The sequence below is a fragment of the Mustela nivalis genome, assembly GCF_964662115.1.
Source record: "Mustela nivalis genome assembly, chromosome: 5".
NCBI lineage: Eukaryota > Metazoa > Chordata > Mammalia > Carnivora > Mustelidae > Mustela > Mustela nivalis.
The window spans coordinates 117,310,772-117,329,858 of record NC_139024.1 but is presented as its reverse complement, the minus strand read 5'-3'; the positions used below and the strand labels follow the sequence as shown (position 1 = coordinate 117,329,858).

Below are 19,087 nucleotides of genomic sequence, written 5' to 3'. Positions count from 1 at the left end.
AGCAGGGCGAGAGTCTCTTCTCCAGGAAAGAGTCTAGAAGAGATTGAAAGCTGACAGAGAGGAGAGAGGGAGGCAACGAGAGGTAGAGGCAGGGAGGGAAGGGAAGAAGAAGGAGAGAGTTGAGATGGGTGGGAAGGGGAAGCCAGAAAAGAGAAAGGGTAGGAGAGAAGAGGGACAATCCAGAAGCCAGAGAACAGAGGCAGAGGAAGCAATGAGGCATGGAAGAAGTCCTCTCCAGAGCAGAAGGAAAGGCCAGCGAGCCCCCACAGCTGCCCGCAGCTCGGGGCCCTCACTCTCCCCCACCCCCATCCCCACCATTCACCTTGTCTGCTGACTGCGAGGTGCCAAAGAAGATAGGGATGAAAGCGAGCCAGACGATACAGGTGGTGTACATGGTGAAGCCGATGGGCTTGGCCTCGTTGAAGGTCTCGGGCACGCCGCGCGTCTTGATGGCGTACACGGTGCACGTGACCATGAGCAGCATGCTGTACCCCAGCAGGCAGATGAGCGACAGGTCCGAGATGTCGCACTTGAGCACGCCCCTGGCAAAGCGCGGGTCGAGCGTCCGCTGGTCCTGGAAGTCCACCACCGAGTGGGACGGGTCCACCACAAACCACACGCAGATGCCAAGGAGCTGCAGGGAGATGAGGCTGAAGGTGATGGCCAGCTGTGAGGCAGGGCTGATGAAGCGCGGCGCGCTCACTGACCGCTTGCCCTGCTCGAAGATGCGGTAGATGCGGTTGGTCTTGGTGAGTAGGGCCGCGTAGCTGATGCTCATGCCCAGCCCCAGGAAGATGCGGCGCAGAGAGCACGTCCCCAGGTCGGGCTCAGCGATCATGAGGAAGGTGGTGGCGTAGCACAGGAAGATGCCGGCCAACAGCACGTAGCTCAGCTCGCGGCCCGAGGCCTTGACGATGGGCGTGTCATTGTAGCGCACGAAGGTGACCACTACGAAGAGCGTGGCAGCGATGCCCACCACGGCCAGGAAGAGGGGCAGCACGGCCCAGGGCGAGTCCCACTCCAGCTTGATGATGGGGATGGGCCGGCAGCCCGTGCGGTTCTCGGTGGGCCGCATGTCGTACGGGCAGGTCTTACAGGTATAGCGGTCCACCTGGTACTGGTACCCTGTGCACGGCTCACAGTGCCAACAGCACGGCATCCCCTTCACGGTCTTCTTCCGCTCACCCGGCTGGCACGGCAGGCTGCAGATGGAGCGGGGTGGTTGCGGCCCATTCCCCGGCCAGTGCATCCGCTCTATCTGGCAACAACATCGCAGGGGAGCCGGCCTCAGGCTATGCCAACCGCTGCCTGGGGCCACCCCACCAGCTGGCATCCTGGCCACGGCAACGACCCGCTGGACCCAGCAGCTGGACTTAAATAAGCCCACCTGCATGTTGCAGCCCTGGCTAACCTAGGAGACATCCTGAGCAAATCCCAAACCCTCCAGGACCGTACAGAGACCCTGAGCACAGAGAGCGGCAGGGAGAACCAGGAGTCCCACAGGGAAGCAGAGGGAACTAGGGAGCCCAGATTACAGACCCACCCCAGCATCACCCAGGAGCTTGCTGGAAGTGCTACCTTTGGGCCTGCCCCAAACCTACTGTGTCAGGATCTGAGTCTTAACCAGACCCTGCAGGTGACTTGTGTGCTTGCTGGGAGATGTGCCGTCCCCGTGGCTCAGCCCACGGTGTCTCCTCTGGGTGGGACAGGAAGCTGTGCTCAGCAGAGAGCAATGATAGATTTGCTCAGAGGACACAGAATCTGTGCCCGGGGGTTAGAATTTCTTTATATCTTGCTCTAAATTAGCACTAGTCATGGTTATATGTCTCCGAAGACACAGTCACTGCGAACAAAGGAGCCACAGGGCGTGTTGGCACCCCTACCAAATTCAGTGTTGCAAAAAAGTCTGGAAAGTCAGTGAGAGGCGCAGAAGAGCTCCAGGCCCTGAGCAAAGGGAGCTGGACTACACTTGGGAGCCATGTTCAAGGCATCTGTTCCAAATAGAGCGGCTGCTAGTTCACACTTGGCGAGCAGGGGGCCTGGCCAGACAGGTGCTCCTTTGTGCTGGGTCCTCGCTCCCAGAGAAGGAATAAGCAGCTGCTTGGGCAAGGGGATGGTTTCAGAGCTGAGGAAAAGGGGAGGGGCAGCCAAAGATGGGCTCCCAGGAGTGGGGAGGAAAAGCTCAGGGCAGCAGCTTGTCCTGTGGCTCTGGGCATGACAGGGCCATGTGGTCCCCTAGAGCCAAAGAGCACAGGAACAACCTGGGCCACAATCCCTATAGGAACAATGAAGCAGGACAACCCTGGCCACTGGAGCTATGAGACTGTAGGGAAACAAATGGCAACGGTGACTGTTCTAGAAAACTCTGGCTCCCATAGAAAGAGCCATAAATGTAGGTAAATCCTGGGATCACAGGTGTGTTGCCAGCTGGCTGTGAGCCCTGCAGCAAACACCTCAACCTCTCTGAGTCTTTGTTTCCCCACCTGATCCAAGGACACCAGAAAGAGGCTACTCTGCCCTTTGCTACTTATTGCACCTTCTATTTGGAAGTCATCACAGAAATTCTATTTCCCCAGAAGCTCAGGCCCACGAGGCGCGGGGCTCTGTGCCTGTCCCTTGCCTCGTGTCTAGCCCCCAGCACAGGTCTGGCATGCTGGGGACCCTTGGACTCTCTGTGGAGTCTATGACAGAGGAAGTGAGGCCCAGGCACCAGCCGTGAGAGGCCATCTCAGTTTCAGACCCGGAGGAAGACGGGGCGGGCAGGGTGAAGTCTCTTCCTCAGGCCCCCACCCCAGCCCGGCCTGCTCTGTGACCCCTGCAGCACAGCCCAAACTGAGCCGTCAGGAGAAAACGGGGAGGATGTGACAGTTGAAGTCCCGTCCCCCTGACCTTACCCCTGCCCCGACTCCACACTGGCTGAGGGGCCTTGTATCATCAGGGAGGTTTCCGCTGCCCTCCCCACACCGAGGCCCTGCCTTCACTTACCACAGCTGTAGAATGGGATAAGAACAGTGCCTGCCTCACGGGGCTGCTGTCCATATAGTAAGGTCCCACACTTACCACAGGTGCTGTATACAGCAGGCACTCAGTAAGGCTGAGCTGCCGATGTTGCTGGTGAACTGAATCACAGGTCCCCACTGCTCCCCTCACTGGACCCCACAGAGACACTCCTACATATGGGATATCATCCCCTTGGCCAAGTGCTCCCACCGGCCCTGTTTTGTCTGTCTATCTCTCTTCAGGAACCCAAGGAACATCACCGTGGGAATGGGCTCTACTCCCGCCCTGCCATGTGGCTTTTGGAACATCCCTCAGGCTGGGCTCGCAGAAATACTGCCTCTAACTCAGAAGATTGTCAGAGCCAAATGGGCTCACGGGCAGAAAGTGTTTCGAGGAGCTTGGGGGCTTGTCGCTGGAAGAGATTCCTATAAGAGGAGACAGCAGGGACGTGAGGCAACTCTCCCAGGATCGGCAACAGGGAGTCTGAGGCCAGACATGGGCCTGGGCCTTCTGGCCACTCTGGTCCATCCATCTGGTTGTCACATTGTGCCTGCCCCAAGCACGGCTCACCCCTTCACCTTGCAAGGTCGGGGCCAAGTGCACTGGCATTTTCTCAGGAAATGAACCACAGGCCCTTTCTCTCCAAACACATGCTCTAGTCACAGCTAGGTACACTGAGGCCAGAGAGGGAGAGCTGCAATGTCCCGGGGACAATCAGGGGCCGGGAAAATGCAGCTAGGAGGATTCAGGAGAAGACCCCCCCCCCCCCAGCTGCCCATAATACCCAGAAAAATGATGACCTTCTAGATGCAGTTTGACGGCTTTAGGAAAACCTCTCAAACAGCCCTCTACCCCCAACCAGAAACCCCACAGGATGGTGCCCTTTGCCTTAAGACATTGTCCTCCTTTGTCCCAATGCAGCCCTCCCCCGCCACCCCCAAACTCCCATCCCCCCACAACTCCCTGCTTCCCTGTACCTGCTGAGCCCTTCAGTCCAGGGTAAATTGTCCAGATTATCCAGCATTTTCCTCCATCAGCAGGCAGCAGGCAGGAAGGCCCCAGGCCAAGGAAAAGGGCATATAGCAGAAAACCCACAGCCCTATCCCTCCATTTCTGGGAGGGACGGCACTCAGGGCCCTTGGAGGCCTGGACTGGGGCCTGGAAGGAAGCCTGGGCTTGGTAGCAGCAAACTGGGAGTCAGGGCTGGTCCTCGCCATCAGCGGCCACCTCCCCTTGGTCTTACTTCCCAGGGGTTGGGTGGCACACGTGACTCTGTCCATCCCTCCTGGGGCCCCTCCCTGCCCTCCCACCATGTACTTACTCTGAGGTGCAGGTGGTCCGTCCAGGAGCCGATAACCTTGTACTCAGCCGAGCCATTGCGCATCTGGTACTGGTAGATGTCATAGCGGCCAGGGGCATCTCCATTCTCATTGAAGGTCACGGGATTCCCCGCAATGCCTGTAGGGGCCAGTGACTGTTACACACTCCGTATCTTTGCTGAGCTCTCACCAAGAAGCAGGGAGGATCAGGAGCCCAGAGCAGAGACACCTCTGGGGAGGCCCCTGCGTGGAACATTTTAGGAGGTTCCCTCGCCCTCCAGAGGCCCCAGCCCCTCCCCCCATGGCACCCTGGGACCCCTTCTGGTGCACAGCCCAGGACAGCCACCTGAGAAGTTGACGTTGCGGATGTACTTGAGGAGCTGGGTGCCGTCCACGGGGTCCATGCGTGGGCAGAGCCCCACACGGCCAGGACACAGGTCGCGGTGCATGGCGTGTAGTGCGTGGCCCATAGCATACACGGCGTCAATCACAAACTGTACCTTCCCCTCCTGCTCATACGCCGAGTCCTGCCCAATGCGTTCTCGGTCTGCAACGAAACGCCCAGCACGGGGGCCATACATGAGGCCCACCATCCTCACTGACCCCGTGCTGGACGCTAGAGCCAAGAGAGGTGACACAGCCCATCTCTGCACACGTAGGCCTTCTGGCTTCTGGCCCAGTGCCAGCTCTATCTCCCCCGGGATGGTCTTATGGGGGATGATCCCACAAGGGGACAGGGAGGGTCCACTGCCCTCGCCACTGTGCAGCCATCTCTGTGCCCTGAGACCCCAGAATAGCCAGGGCAGGCCCCCATGTCACGATCACCCTCAGAAGGCTGTGGGTCAGGGGGTCTCCCTACGGCTGTGGAAGCTCCCCGCCCTCCCCCTGCCTGACCTAGACCAATCGCAGGAGCCACTGGGAAATCGCTAGGACAAGAGCTGTGTGCCTCAGCGGTACACTCTGGCAGCCCACAGATGGGCAGCCACGCCAGCCAGGGCACACTGCCCCCGCCACAGAGTATGGAAGGGGAAACTGAGCCCCAGGAGGGTGAGAGCCTGGCTGCAGATCCCTCAGAGTTTAGGACCCAAGCCACCTGGTGCCTTCGATGGCTTCCAATCGCCCCAAACACTAGAAGTTACTATCATCCCCACCCACTCCTTCCCCATTAGGCAGGTGAGTGAGTTCTGCCAAGTGGGGAACCCCCCTCCCTCACCTCACTCAAACAGCAGTGGCTCCCTAGGACGCCATGGCCTTGGGGCTCTGGCTTCCCATCCTTACCCCCAGGCCCTGGGCCCAAGCTTCACAGCTGCCTATGGCTTCAGTGTCCTCTCAATAGAAAGGGATCATAATCCTGCCCCCAGAGGTTTAACTGAGAATGCTTGGCACTGAGTAGGTGACTGATCCACATTGTTATTGTGCTAAGTGGTCAAAGGTGGCGGGGGGGGGGGGGGTGGTGGTTCTGAGACAACCAACAGACGTCTCTGGGCCAGAGCAGGCCAGGAAGGCTTTCTGGAGGAGGAGGCATTACCCAAGCCTGGGCCCAGGATAACAATCATCATGAAGAATAGGGGCTGCTAATGTCTAGTGAACACCTGCTCCATGCTAAGCATCTTTTTAAGCCCTTTATGCATATAAACGCATTGAATTCTCACCAGGGTGCCATGAGGTGAGTAATTATCCACGTATCAGAGATGAAACTGAGGCACAGAAAAGCCCAGTGATGTCCCAGAACCACCAAGTGCTGAGCCTGAATCGCAGTACTCTGGCTCCCAGCCTATGTGCCACTCTACACCTAAGGGATTCTAAGAGAGGGGTTGGGATGGAGACGGGAATGCAGGGAGGGGAGAGGAGGAGGGGACAGGAGGATGCAAAGTGGAGGCAGGGAAAGGATGGGAAGAATTCTAGGGAAGCCAGGCTTCCCCTTCTGGGGCTTCCCCTTCTGAGGTGGTAGGCCCTGCCCCCATCACAGCCTGTAACTCCCTGGAGACCAGGACAAAGACATTAACCCCATCACCCACCCCGCCATGTACACCCACTGCCTCCCTGTTAGGGGGCCAGTGCCATACCTTGCAAAAGTGATTCCCCAGTGGGCTGCAGGATGAGGGGCTGCACCCCAGCCTAGCCCCCTGGCCCACAGCCATGTCTACTGTGTGGGGGCTGGGCTGGGCGAGCTCCAGGCCCTGGGAACTCCAGAGGTCACTGCGTCCATCTCTGCCCTTGGATACCTCAGAGGCAGACACCTGCCCGGGGCTCCCACAGAGCCGGGGGCACATTTCATATGCCTGCCTGCCTCGGCCACCAAGCCCCTGGGACCAAGGGCAGAACCTGACCCCAGTTATCCCAATCTCGGGGTCAGAGATCAAGACTCACCAGCACTCAGATGGGACAGTTGGGGACACATACCCTGTTGGTCCTTGTGGTACCATTCAGTCAAGATGACCCACAGCTCTTACAGTGCGGCCTCAGGGCTGGAGGCCAGGCAGGCTTGGGAGCCGTCTCCCTGGCTCTCTCCTGGTCACCAAAGGCCCTCACTACCCATTGTCCCTGCCCTACACTTGCGGGGGCGTAGACTTGAACCTGGGAGCTGGAACCCCAGCTCCACCAACCACTCTGGCTGTGTGACCTTGGACCTCGGACTCCAGCTCCCTCCACTACAAAATGAGGATGATGATGGTACTTGCCTCACAGGGTCAGGTTAGGGTCCCTAAGGAGGATTAGTGGGTTAATATTCACAAGACCCAAAGAGAGGCGTGGTGCTTGCCAAGTGCTACAGAGGTTGGCCAGACACCTGCGGGCACAGATGGATGTAAGTCCAACCCTGCCTCAGAGCTCCTGGGCCAGCAGAGCCTAGTGAATCAGTCAACACAATTTCTAGGACAAGGCACAGACGGGAATAAACATGAAAGGCAAATCCTCCAGCTTAACTAGCCAGCCCTCTTGTCTGAGCTCCTGATGACAAGGTTCGGAGAAGGAGGAGAGAAGCCCAGTGACAACCTTGTCCCCAGAGGGAGGGGAACAGAGGGGGCTGGAACAGGTAGAAGGCTGTAGCCCCACCCTGGACCGCACCCAGCCCCCAGGTCCCGCTCCCCTCAGCCTGAAAAATGGAAAACATAAAACGCTACTCAACAACCCCGCACTCCCATCACATCCTCATTTCCTATGGGTCAGAGACTGAATTATTAACCAGGATGGAGGGGAGGCTGTGGCCACTGCAGAAAGCAGAGAGTTCCCTCCCAAAGCCAAGGATACCCTGGCTAATGGGATCTGATTACACCTCCCCACCTGAGCTGCTCTCAGCCTCTCCTCTCTCCTCCTTCATGGGTCCTCCCTCAGTGGGTCCCACTGAAGTAGCCATTCTGGGCCACTCTGGTCCAGGACCAAGGGAGGGGTTCGCAAGCCGTCTGCCCTGAGGCCAGAGTGAGGATGAGCCTTACCCTGGAGAATCCACCTCTGCAGGGGGACGCTCTCACGAGAGGGGCTCTGGGGTCCTGTCATCCCATCGGGGCTGCCCCTCCCGAATCCCTACCCCAGAGCTGTCACAATGACAGCCATGGACTTTTAGAGACTTCTCGACACACTTTCACATCCTTGACTTTTGTCTTGAGTCCGGCCCCAATTATGGATGAGAAAATGCACCGTGAGGTGACCTGCAAAGCACCTTTTTTTAACAAGGGGACACCAGGCCTCGAGCATGCCCTCCACAGACACCCCTCAACCCCCAAGGGCCCTACCCTTTGGAGAGCAGGAATCATAAATACAAGTTAAACAAAGACGAGATGCTCCATCCCAAATGTTCGAAGCTGTGCCCATAACCTGCACAGCTCTCTCCACACACTCTGGACTCCTCAGCAAATGACCCCACACCAAGAGCTTCACATGCCTGGAATTTCTCTTCCCCGGAGCTCGGGGAGGTCAGCTGAACTGGCCCCCTCACAGAGGAGGTAACTGAAGTTTGCGAGTGGTCAAGTGATGTACCCAGGATCCCACAGGAACCCTGTCACCCAGCATGTGCTTGTGCACACCGGGGATGGGCCCGACTGGGAAGTGGCAGAGCTGGGATTTGAACCTGGATCTCTCTGGCTCTTTAACCATTTCTACCACCCCACACCCTCCCACCCCGGTCGTCCCTCCCCTTCTTCTTCCTCTAACCAGTCCCTGGTCTGCCTCCTCCCTCTTCTCTGGGGCCCAGGCCTAATCAGAAGTTCAGGATCCCTGTCTGCAGAGTCAGAGCAGGCAGTGGTCATGGAAAGAAAGGGGTGGGGGGTCAGAAAATCCCCTCCTGGGTGGGCAGGAGCTCCAGGCCCAAGCAGCTCTGGGAGGAAGCAGGACGCACATTTCTGAGTGCTACTGGAGGAGATAAATCCCAGACACATGGTGGCAATGACAGCAGCAACAGTTTGAAGATGTCCTAATTGTGTCCCGGGGTACCGTGAGCTGGAGATGCGTTTGGCTCTGCCACGGGTGACAGCCAGCCGGAGAAACCATCGGGAGAGGATTTTCTCCATCCAAACCCCGCAGCTACGGTTACTACGGTGACTGCAGCCTTTGTCTGCAGGTTGTAAATTGTAATTGAAATGAGTTTTCAAGGTTGAAATAATCAGAGTTCCTCTTGTCTCCCCCATCACCTCGCCACAACTCACCCCGCCCAACCGCAACCCTCCTGAGCCGTTGTGGTCACAGGCACGCACCAGCGCACGCACGCACGCACAGTTCTTGAAGAGGCTTCCTCGCATAAAAGAAGGCAAAATCAATTACGCACACGTGCACGTATTTCCAAAGCTACACGTCCAAGGTGGCTACCCACAACCCGGCAGGCACTGAAACACACGGCCATACTCACACTCATGTCTCAACGCATATAAACACAAGTAACACAGACACGGCTGCTCGCCCAGTTCGGCATGCATCCAAGCATCCTGTCCTCCAGATTCACCCATGGTCGGGCTGAGAGGCCCACGGGTATTTCCTCTGGGAGATGATAATGGATGCATCAGTGGGGCTCGATCCCACTAGAGCCCTCCAGGAGACGATGTGGAGGATGCCTCGTGGTTGCCCATCAAAGAGAACAAACACTAGGGCCCCCCCTCAATGTTAAGCCAAGTTCTGCTCCCAGGGGCACTGACTCTATTAACAAAGATGGGGCTGGCGAGCACTGAGGGGACCAGGGGGTGCCGGCGGTCTCTGTTCACAGGTAGAGGCCCACAGGTGCAATCCAGCCCAGGTGCGCGAACACACCACACACAGCTGCACGCAGAAGCCTGCGTTCATGTACAAATATGCAAACGTGCACACCAGTTTTCAGCCCTCGGGCAAACTTCCAGGGAGTAGGATAAAAGATCCCCCCCTCCCCGCCAGGAGCTGAAGTCCAGCCAACACAGCTGGGCCTGGCTCCCGGCTCCGCCGTGGATGGCTAGATGACCCAGGTCAAATACAATGTCGGTTCCTCCGATATAAATTCAGGGTAATGATACTGACCTTGCAGGGGCCTCTGGGAGGATTAAGGAGGAAGAGGCAGAACACATATACCATCACACCTTAAGTACGTTAATCCGTTTCCTCTCCTCACAGGTACCCCTTCACTGGGAGAGATCCCCCATCCCAGGCCTCCCCCTCCAACCTGCATACAGCCTGGTTCATGCGGGCTCCCCCCACTTCAAGATGAGATGAGCACAGGGTACCCACCCCACTCAGACAGGGGCCCAGGTCAGCCTGCCCGCCGATATACAGATGGGGGGGCAGCTTTGTGCTTCCAGGCCCTTCTCCCTCTTTCCTGACTCACCCATGGTTGAGCCATTCTCCCAGTCACCTCCCTGAAACCCAGAGGTTTCTCTGAGGGTCCTGGGAGTTCCGCTCCTGGGGTTAGGCTCCACACTCCCCTGTTCTGCCCATCATGTCCCCAGATCACAAGGTTGGCTCTCCCTTTCCTAGGTTCACATTCTTTCGTTGTTTCTGCGGGGCCCTCCCTTCCATCAAGACACCTGCTTTCCAGTCTGAGGCAGCTCTAACTCCTGGTCCCCTCTATGTTTCCCCAAACTCCCAAGCCCCCAAACCCAGCCTCAGCTCTCCACCCACTCGTGTCTCAGAGCCAGCTCAGGTGTCTCCGGGGATGACTGGTTGGGGCAGAGAGGGAGGGACCAGGGGAGGGGTGGGACCCCCCAGGGGACCACCGCCTGAGCTGGGAGGAGGGGAGGTGACTGGCTCAGCAGGAGGAGGGGCTCCTGACTCTCAGGGATTCCCTCTGGCTCTGTGCTAGCACAGCCCACGACTCAACCTTGAACCACCTGCAGGCCCCTAGAGACCCTCAAGAACATGACCCCAGGGTGAAAATACAGACATGGGAAGCTGAAGTCCCTCTATGACTGTGAATTCTGATTGCAAATGCTCATAGCAGCAGAGAAGTTTGTGTCTCTGAAATTAGCAAGCATCACTTCTGGATGGCCACTGACCAGCCCCGCCAGTCACCTAGCCATGCTCCTACCCCTTTCAGCATCTTTTCCCTCAACATGGAAATATGTCTTCATTTCCCCCACTTACATAAACAAAAACCCTCTCTTGACGCCCTCTGCCCCCAACTAGCATCCCGCTTTTTCTTTCTCTGTGTACAATGCAACTTCTCGAAATCACTGTCCCTACTCATCCACCATCAATTTCTCCCTTGTTTCCCTGACCAACTCCAGAGTTTTGTGCCCATCTCTCCAAGGAGTCTCCAGGCTGCCAAATCCCCTCACCCATTCTTCCTCCCATCTCACTTGCTCCCCCTGCCCCTACCCTCCAGCCTGACAGCAGGTGATGGGCCTGAGCGCTGGTTTCCCTCCTGCCTCCCTACTGGCTCCTCTCCTCAATCTCTTTGACCTACCAGTGCCAGTCCTGAGACCCCAAATCAATTCCCTCCCTTGGGGTTCCCAACCAGCCCCACCCATATGCTGGCAACTCCCCAAATCCCAAAGCCAGCCAGGCCCCCCAGCTTACACCAGCTCCCCCTCCCATACCAGAAAGACATCTCGTGCCTGAACCAAGCCCCTGACTCTCCTCCCCGGCCCAGACTTCTCCCACATGTCTCATGCATAGTCAAGAACCCTGCAGCCATCCCTGACTTACCGTCCGTCCCCTTTCTCTTCACTCAGATCCTTCAGCCAACTCCATGGCCACTTGGCAAAACTGGCAAAGAACCTGACCCCTTCTCACCTCCAAGGCCACCACCTGCTCCAGACCCCATCACTTCCCACCGGGACCAGAGCACCGGCCTCTGAACGCGGTCTCCCATTCTGCCCTCAACCCTACCTCCTCTCCAGGCAGCGGACAGAGTGAACCTCTTAGAACATAGATCGGATCACATCAATTCTCTTTCAAACCCAGCAACGGCTGTCTCATTTGTCGAAAAAGGACTAAATCCCTACAAATTGCCTACAAGGCCCCCCCAGCATTGGCTCGCCTGACCTGCCTCTCTGACCTCATCTCCTTCCTGTTACCCACTCTGCTTCAACCACACAGGCCTCCTCACTGCTCCCCCGACCTGCCAGGTATGAGCCTACCTCCACACCTTTGCATAGGCTGAGCCCTCTGCCTGGCATGCTCATCCCTAGGCCTCCACATGCCTGGCTGTCTTACTAGCTTCGGGTCTTTGCTCCAGCATCACCTTCTCGGTGAGAACTTCTGACCTCCCGATTCAAAAGTGCAACTTCCTTAGTCTCCCAGAACTCTCCATTTCCTTCCAAGGGGCTCCTACTCTCTCTGGTTTCATGGTTGGGTCCTCCCTGGAAACCCGAGGCACTGACCGCCAGAGCTAGCCCACCACTCACCTCCTTATCTAGAGAGATGAACTGTCTCCCAGCGGCAGCAGGAGCTGCCCAGCACAGAGCCCATAATCAGCCTCTTAGTGAAAGCTGCTAGAACAAGGGAGAAGCAGCACGGAGATGGCGGACCCGGGATCCCTCCAGCCACCCTGTGGCTCATGGTTTGAATAAAAGTGAGTTCCTCTAATGGGTGGCACCCACTGGAGATAACGGGCAGTTCCAAATGTTGGTCCCCCTGGCTTTCCCCAGGGAAGGATGCTTTCTCGGGTCCCTTTGGGAATGTGTAGATCAGCAGAACCTTCAAAGTCAGGTTGGAATAGCCAGGAGGGCCCCGGGGCTAGGACATCAGCTGCTCTGAGGCATTACATTTCTGGAGCTAAATGGCCCAGTTTCAAATCCCAACTCTGTTACTTATGATCTTGTGACCTTGGGCAAGCCTTTAGCCCCTCTGGACCTCAATTTCCCCATCTGCAAAATAGGTTGCTGTGAAGGTTAAATGCCAAGCACTAGAACAGGGCTTGACAAGTGACAAATTCTGTGTAACTATTAGCTGTGATTATTTCTGGTGGTGGTGTTGTGGCTACTGGAGCAGACCGGGAGACAGGGGTCTCCCCACAGGTCCCCAGCTGCCATGCAGTCACCCTCCCTGCTGGAGCTCCCAACCCCTGAGAACAGCAGGCAGTAAATTTCTCCTATTTCCTCATAAACCGGGCCTTCCTCCGCTCAGCCATCACCTGGCTGGCAGTGTTGTCAAAAAGATGGATGCTGTATCTGCCTTGTTTACGGCTTTCATTCGCAAATCCTCTCCTCGTGTTGGGGGGGGGGGGACCCGGGGGACTGAGAGGGAGGTGCAGCCCTCCCCTGGGCTTGACGGCTGCAAAGATCCACCCTCCCAACTCGGTGGACCCTCCCTGGCTCAGGTGTGGGGCAGTCCCAGGGCAATCTGCAGGTGCTTCCCACAGATCATGTCCGATTCCTTCTTTGGGAAAAGGTGAGCATGGCAGCTCTGCTGGGGATGGGGCTCTGGGAGGATGGGCCTGGGTAACAGGACTCCCATTTCACAGATGAGAAAACTGAGGCCTAGAGAGGTAACATGCCCTGCTGAGGTCACACAGGTCTGCAGGACCCTCCTAGCTGTACGTTTGAGAAAGAACGTGTGATACCCTCTCTCTCTTACCACTTTGGGACACACCAGCCCCATCTCCAACTGCCAGCCTCTGCCACTCTTCTGAGACTCTCTGCAGTCATGGCAGCTCTCTGCCCAGCCAAGCGCCCTCCAGGAGCAGCTGAGGGATGGAAACAGGCAGAGGCCAACCACGGCATCCGCTGGCATCAAGGGTACCACAGGGGGCCAAGGTAAGGCCACCAGGGTCAGGCAACAGGCAGGCATCCGGGAAGAAGTGAATGGGAAGGCCGCCTCTGGAGACAGAGTAGGAATAGGAGGAGACCACAGAGCATGCCTGGGCTGGCTGGGGGCAAGAGTGAGGGGGTCTGGAGGAGGCAGAGGGCAGGAAATGGGGGAGACTGGGCAAGGTACTGGCGCTAGGGCAAGGTTGCTGGGGTATAAAGCCAGTTCTGCCAATTCTTTAGGGCTGTGATGTTCTCAAACGGCCTCAGGAGCCTCTTCCGTGGACTGGGTGCTGTCCCTGTGACAAGCTATACGAGCAGTCCTCTCTCACCGGGGATCCTACAGCTGACAGAGGGCCCTGGTACCAACAGACCTGGGAATGCCATTGCTCCCACTCCCTCTCCGTATCAACCACAGTTTTACCAGCACCGATCGTGCATGTGGTCTTTTAGCCAGCCTCCTCATGCCTTTGCTTCGTCTCCAACCCTCGCGGCAACCCACTGAGATGGACAGCAACCTCCCTGTCTTCTTGGAGACTCAGAGAGAGGTTAAATGACTCAGCCAAGGTCACACAGCAGGGAGGATAGAGTTGGATCCAGTTCCGGGGGTAAGTTCTTCCTCTGCCGCCCACCAGGCACCCAGTGCAGAGCCAGCCCTCCATGGGGGTCACCCCAGCCCTCCCGGCCTAAGACATTCTCCCAAGGGAGCAGCTAGGTTCAAACCCAGGCAGGGCCATGGGAAGCCAGAGCTGCCTCGCCCTCACCTAGGGTGGTTCCCAGGTCCCAGGTTCCAGTTACCCTGAGACGGATGGGCTCGCCGCTCCTGACTTGGGGGCCACTCCAGGATTCTAACCAGCCTCGGCTGGTGCTTCAGATGCACAAAGAAGCATCAAGGTCAGCTGTAAGGCGCTGTCCTTCCACCCCTCCATGTGATGCATACCCACCCCCTCCTCAGTCCAGCTTCCTCTGATTTGCTCATGCCTTCCCCCCTGCCTGGGGTGCATGCCATCTTCCCTCCCATCACTGCCACTCCCTTTGACCCAGGGACTCCCACACTTTGTTGCACATGAGGATGGTCTGGGGCACTTCGGAAAAAATCCCAATGCCCAGCTTGCACCCAGGACCCACTCACTGAGGACGTCTGGGGTCAGGCATCAGTAGCTCTAAAAAAATTTCCTGGGAGATTCACTGCGAACCAGGCTTGGGGACTTCCCAGCCCTAAATCACCTAGGGAGCTTTCACGAAACCCACAGCCCAGACCCCACTCCTGAGGTTCTGACTGAATGGATCTGGAGGTAGAGGGCTACTATATTTTCAAAGCTTCCAGGTGATTCTAATGCATGGCCAGGCCTGAGAGCCACCATTTTCCAGTTTACAAAGTGCCTCCATACCTTCTCATTTCCAACCCAAGACACCCTCTGGGCTGGCTCACCCAATCCCATTTCTCAGACAAGAACACAGAGGCCAGAGAGGGCATAGAGCTGGCCATAGACTGCCAGTGAAGCTCTACACTCTTCTGAATTGTACTCTCACCCTCCTTCCTCCGCGGGCTTGGACAGCCCAAACGTCCTCCCTTAGGGCTGCAGACAGGCGCCCCTCTCCCCGCCTCACCAACCAGGTGGGAGATCTTTGCTGATCCCGACCCGAGGACTAGGAGTCTGGGTAGAGCCTACAGGGGCTGAAAAAGGCCCTCCTTCCTCCTCCCCCTCCCAGGTCAAGAGGTCACTCCAGAAATCCCCTCGCCCTTGGCAGGCTGGACACAGGAGGCCCCGGCTACACATCCTGACCCCAGTTCCAGGCTCCCCTATCCCCATCTTTAAGTCAGGTCTCGTGACCTATAATCAGGGTGAACATACAATTTTCCATCCCACCTAAGTGGGATCCTTTTAAGAATAAAAGGGATGTTTTTAGGGACACCTGGGTGGCGCATTTGATTAAGGGTCCGATTCTTGGTTTTGGCATAGGTCATGATCTCAGGGCTGTGAGACTGAATCTAGCATCAGGCTCCATGCTCAACGCGGAATCCCCTTGAGATCCTCTCTCCCTCTCCCTCTGTTCCTCCCACTCATGCTCTTTCTCTCTAAAATAAATAAATCTGAAAAAATAAAATAAAATAAAATAAAGTAAATAAATATGGGACATTGGGTGGCTTAAACCTTAAAAAGTAATAATAAAAGAGATATTTTCTAAAATTATGCCAGGAGAAAAGGAGTCATCAAGACACATGGTCACCCTACCCACAAAGGCTGTCATGTTTGCACTTCTTAAAACCCTGCTGTGATTACTGCCTGATGAAGGCATTTGCTGTGCAGCCTTTGGCAAGTACCTTGGTCTCTCTGACTCTCCATATCCTGCTCTAAAACATGGGGATCACAAAGACCCCTACGGCTTTTGTAAGAGGGAAATGAGATAACGTCTTTAAAGTGTCTGAATCACAGCAGATGTACAACAAATAGTGGTATTTATGGTTATTATCTTGCCCAGAAACATAAGTCCCCACATCAGACAAACACACACACGTCTCCCTTAGACGTATTGACTCATGTACACACAGTCACATACACCCGTGTCTGCACACATACACTACCACGTACAGTACACCCACACATGAGCATGCCTGCTGGGCCCCAGGGAGGGGAGGAGGGATACCCATGGTCCTAAATGGCCAATATTCCTGAGTCCCATAGGGCCCTGGCCACCAGAGGGCAGCATCCTCCCCACCTGCCCACCAACTGTCATCTACCTTCCTCCTCCTGGGCCCTGGGGATCACCCTGGTCCCTAAGATTCCATGCACCGAGTCCCTGCACCCTTGCAGTGGTCACTTGCTCATCTGGCCCTCCGCCCAAGCTACACCGATCAGTCCAGGAGGATACAGGAGGGAGTTCACCAGGTACCACTCATGTTGAAAGTACCCAGAGCTCCCTCAAAGTCAGAAGTAAGGTCCTGTGGCAGAGCTGCTCAGACTAAGAAGAGTACAGAGGGACCCACATCTGAATGTGTCTAAATGTGGACACACTGTGATGGCTGCCCCAGGAGACTGAGGGCCTGGAGCTCAGACCTAGGTTCAAATCAGGCTCTACCACCTTCCCTCTATGGGAACCCAGGTGCCTTTACCTACCTGAGCCTGTTTTCCAATCTGTAGAATGGACCCATTGTCCCATCCTCCTGTGACCCATTCCCTATCCTTTTAAGGACTTGGCTCAAATGTTACCTTTACGCGAAAGCCATCTGTTTGCTTTAGTTGTTTCTACTGAGCATTTGCTTTCTGACATACTCTATAGCTTACTTATTTATCTTGTTTAAACATTTTCCTATTAGGATGAAAATTCCAAGAGATTTTTGACTCTCTCATTCAGTGCCATATCCACAGTGCTTAGTACAGAGCAGGGCACACCCTGGGAGTCAGACTGGTGTTTGCTGAATGACTGAGGAAACCGGGAGGGGTTAGAGATGATTTCTCCAAAATGCTCAGACCAGCGAGTATCGGGGCTCCCCCCGGGGTCATTTCTATGGACTCTTACTAGGGACATTTCAGATAAACCCCAAGGTTTATCCCCACAGGCCGGACAGAACCCCTTTCCCCCCAGCAGCACTCACGGACTGCTGAGAGCACCACGGTTTCTAAGATTCTAAGCCCTCCCACCCCCGCCCTGCAGACCGAAAGGCCCCGCCCCTGCCCCCTCAGACCCTACCCCTTGGGCCCCCAGCACCGCGCCCGGGCGCCAGCCCACCTCCCCGCCCCGCTCAGGCTGTAGGCCCACGCCCCTAGCCCAGGGCCCATCCTGGCCCCGCCCCGCGCGTGCTCACTGGTGCACTTCTTGACGTGACTGCCCTTCTTGAGCGCGTGGCGGCTCAGCTTGCAATGGAAGTTGTCCTCCCAGAACTCGGCAAACCAGATGTTGCGCCGGTTGTTGTCCAGCGTGCGGCTGGAGAAGTAGCGGTCGAAGCCTGACAGGGAACCAGGATGTCAGTCAGGGCCTTGCGCATCCATTCCCCTCCTGTCCCCAGCCCTTCCCGCTTCCCCCCTCCACCCCCCAACTCCCCCCCAGCTTTAGAGATGGCCCAGGCAGAGGGTGGGAGGAATGGAAGAGCAGAGCCTCTGATCCAAGGCCCAGCCGGAAAAAAACAAAACGTGGTGCATTTCATTTCATTCAAAATGAAAAGAGCTGTACTAAGTCCCAGGGGGAGCATGTGTAATCTTACAACCGCTGTCTATGGAAAAGGAGTGCGGTTGAGGGTGCTTCTCGCTTCACCTTCTAACCACCCAAATGCTAACAGGGGACCTTTTTGAGAAGCAACCATCTGGGGGTGCTGAGATTAGAGCAGAGAGGCAGGTGGGAGGGCTGACCAAAGCTGGGAGCACCCGCGATCTCTGGTTTGAAAGAGGAGACAGGACAGGAGAGGGGAGGGGATGACCCAAGTCATACAGCAAGACCAGGGCCTGGATCTTCTGTGTTCGAGTCCAGAACACCCCCATCACTGGCAGACACGACTTCCTCCTCCAGATGTTCCAAAGGGAACTCACCGCCTCTGCTCTAAGCCCAGGAAAAAACCCACCCCACAGCGGGTGGGCTGGTGAGTGAAGAGCGCCTGCTCTCTCCCCTCAGTGCCCCTCCTGCATGGATGATGTTCCCAGTACCGTTGCATCGTTGACCGAGTTGCCAGGGGTGGGCCAGGAGGCCTGAAAGTTCAGTAGGGTCCACACTAGGGCAGGGTTCAAGTCAAGCGACTGTCGGAGCTGTAGGAGAATGCTGACATTGGTGAGGGACTGGGCGAGGGTGGGCTTTCCCAGCCTTGGCACTACTGACACTTAGGGCCAGATCATTACAAATTGTAGGGAGCAGGACGTAGAGTAGCCTCACTCCCTAGGTGGGACAACCAAAAATGTCTCCAGACTTTGCCAGATGTCCTTTGCGGGTCACATCTCCCCCTGGATGAGAACCATGGTTCAAAGTCTTCGCTAATATCTCAGAGAGAAAAGGGACTTGTCAGACAGGTTCTGGGTTTCAATCCCAGCTCTGCCGCTTAATTGCCACTATATGTCGCTTTGATTCTCTGAGCCTTAATGCATTCATTTACTAAATGTGGAAAAAAGTGTCTTGTGGGGTCACAGGAAAGACTAAATGAGATGTCTCCCAGTAGCCACAGTCACTACTGTTTAGTGCCTACTGTGGCTGGAGGCTGAGAAGGGTAATGTGGGAACTTCAGCGCCCTCTGCCTCAGGGTAGAGAGAATACAGTGCCTTGTGACCTTCAGCGGGTGCCCCCCATGCTCAGGCCTTGGTCTCTTGGAAAGTTCTATAGCGACAGATGTCTGCAGGTCTTCCCAGCAACATCCATGCTGGCTTCTATTTAACGAAGCAGGAGCAGGGGAGAAGGCCCTGGGAGCCTGCCTCCCCCGTGGTGAGGACAGTGAGGTCCCTGCCAAACTGGGCCACTAATGGGAACTTCACGCCTCACTCACAGTGAGGTTCCAGCCAGAGCAGACCATTCCTGTCCCGGGTGACTGTGGGTTCTGTCCCAAGAGGAAGGGATGCTGGACAAGACAGACCCAACGCTGACACCACCACCACCGAGGGCCGGCCAGACCCGGGCAAGGCCTGCAGGGAGAACGTGCCCCCTACAGCA

General features: G+C 56.5%; 1 protein-coding gene across 4 annotated transcripts in view; it reads right to left on the bottom strand.

Annotated features, from left to right (window-relative positions):
* Positions 1-19,087, bottom strand: part of GRM4 (glutamate metabotropic receptor 4) — a 116,949-nt gene that overhangs the window by 13,467 nt on the left and 84,395 nt on the right. For all 4 annotated transcript variants that reach the window (XM_082732352.1, XM_082732350.1, XM_082732351.1 and 1 more), the window contains 4 exons: positions 17,268-17,408; positions 4,666-4,866; positions 4,322-4,458; positions 323-1,258 (listed from right to left, as the gene is read on the bottom strand). In XM_082732352.1, the coding sequence (XP_082588478.1) occupies positions 323-1,258; positions 4,322-4,458; positions 4,666-4,866; positions 17,268-17,408 (1,415 nt within the window). The remainder of the gene's footprint in view (positions 1-322; positions 1,259-4,321; positions 4,459-4,665; positions 4,867-17,267; positions 17,409-19,087) is intronic.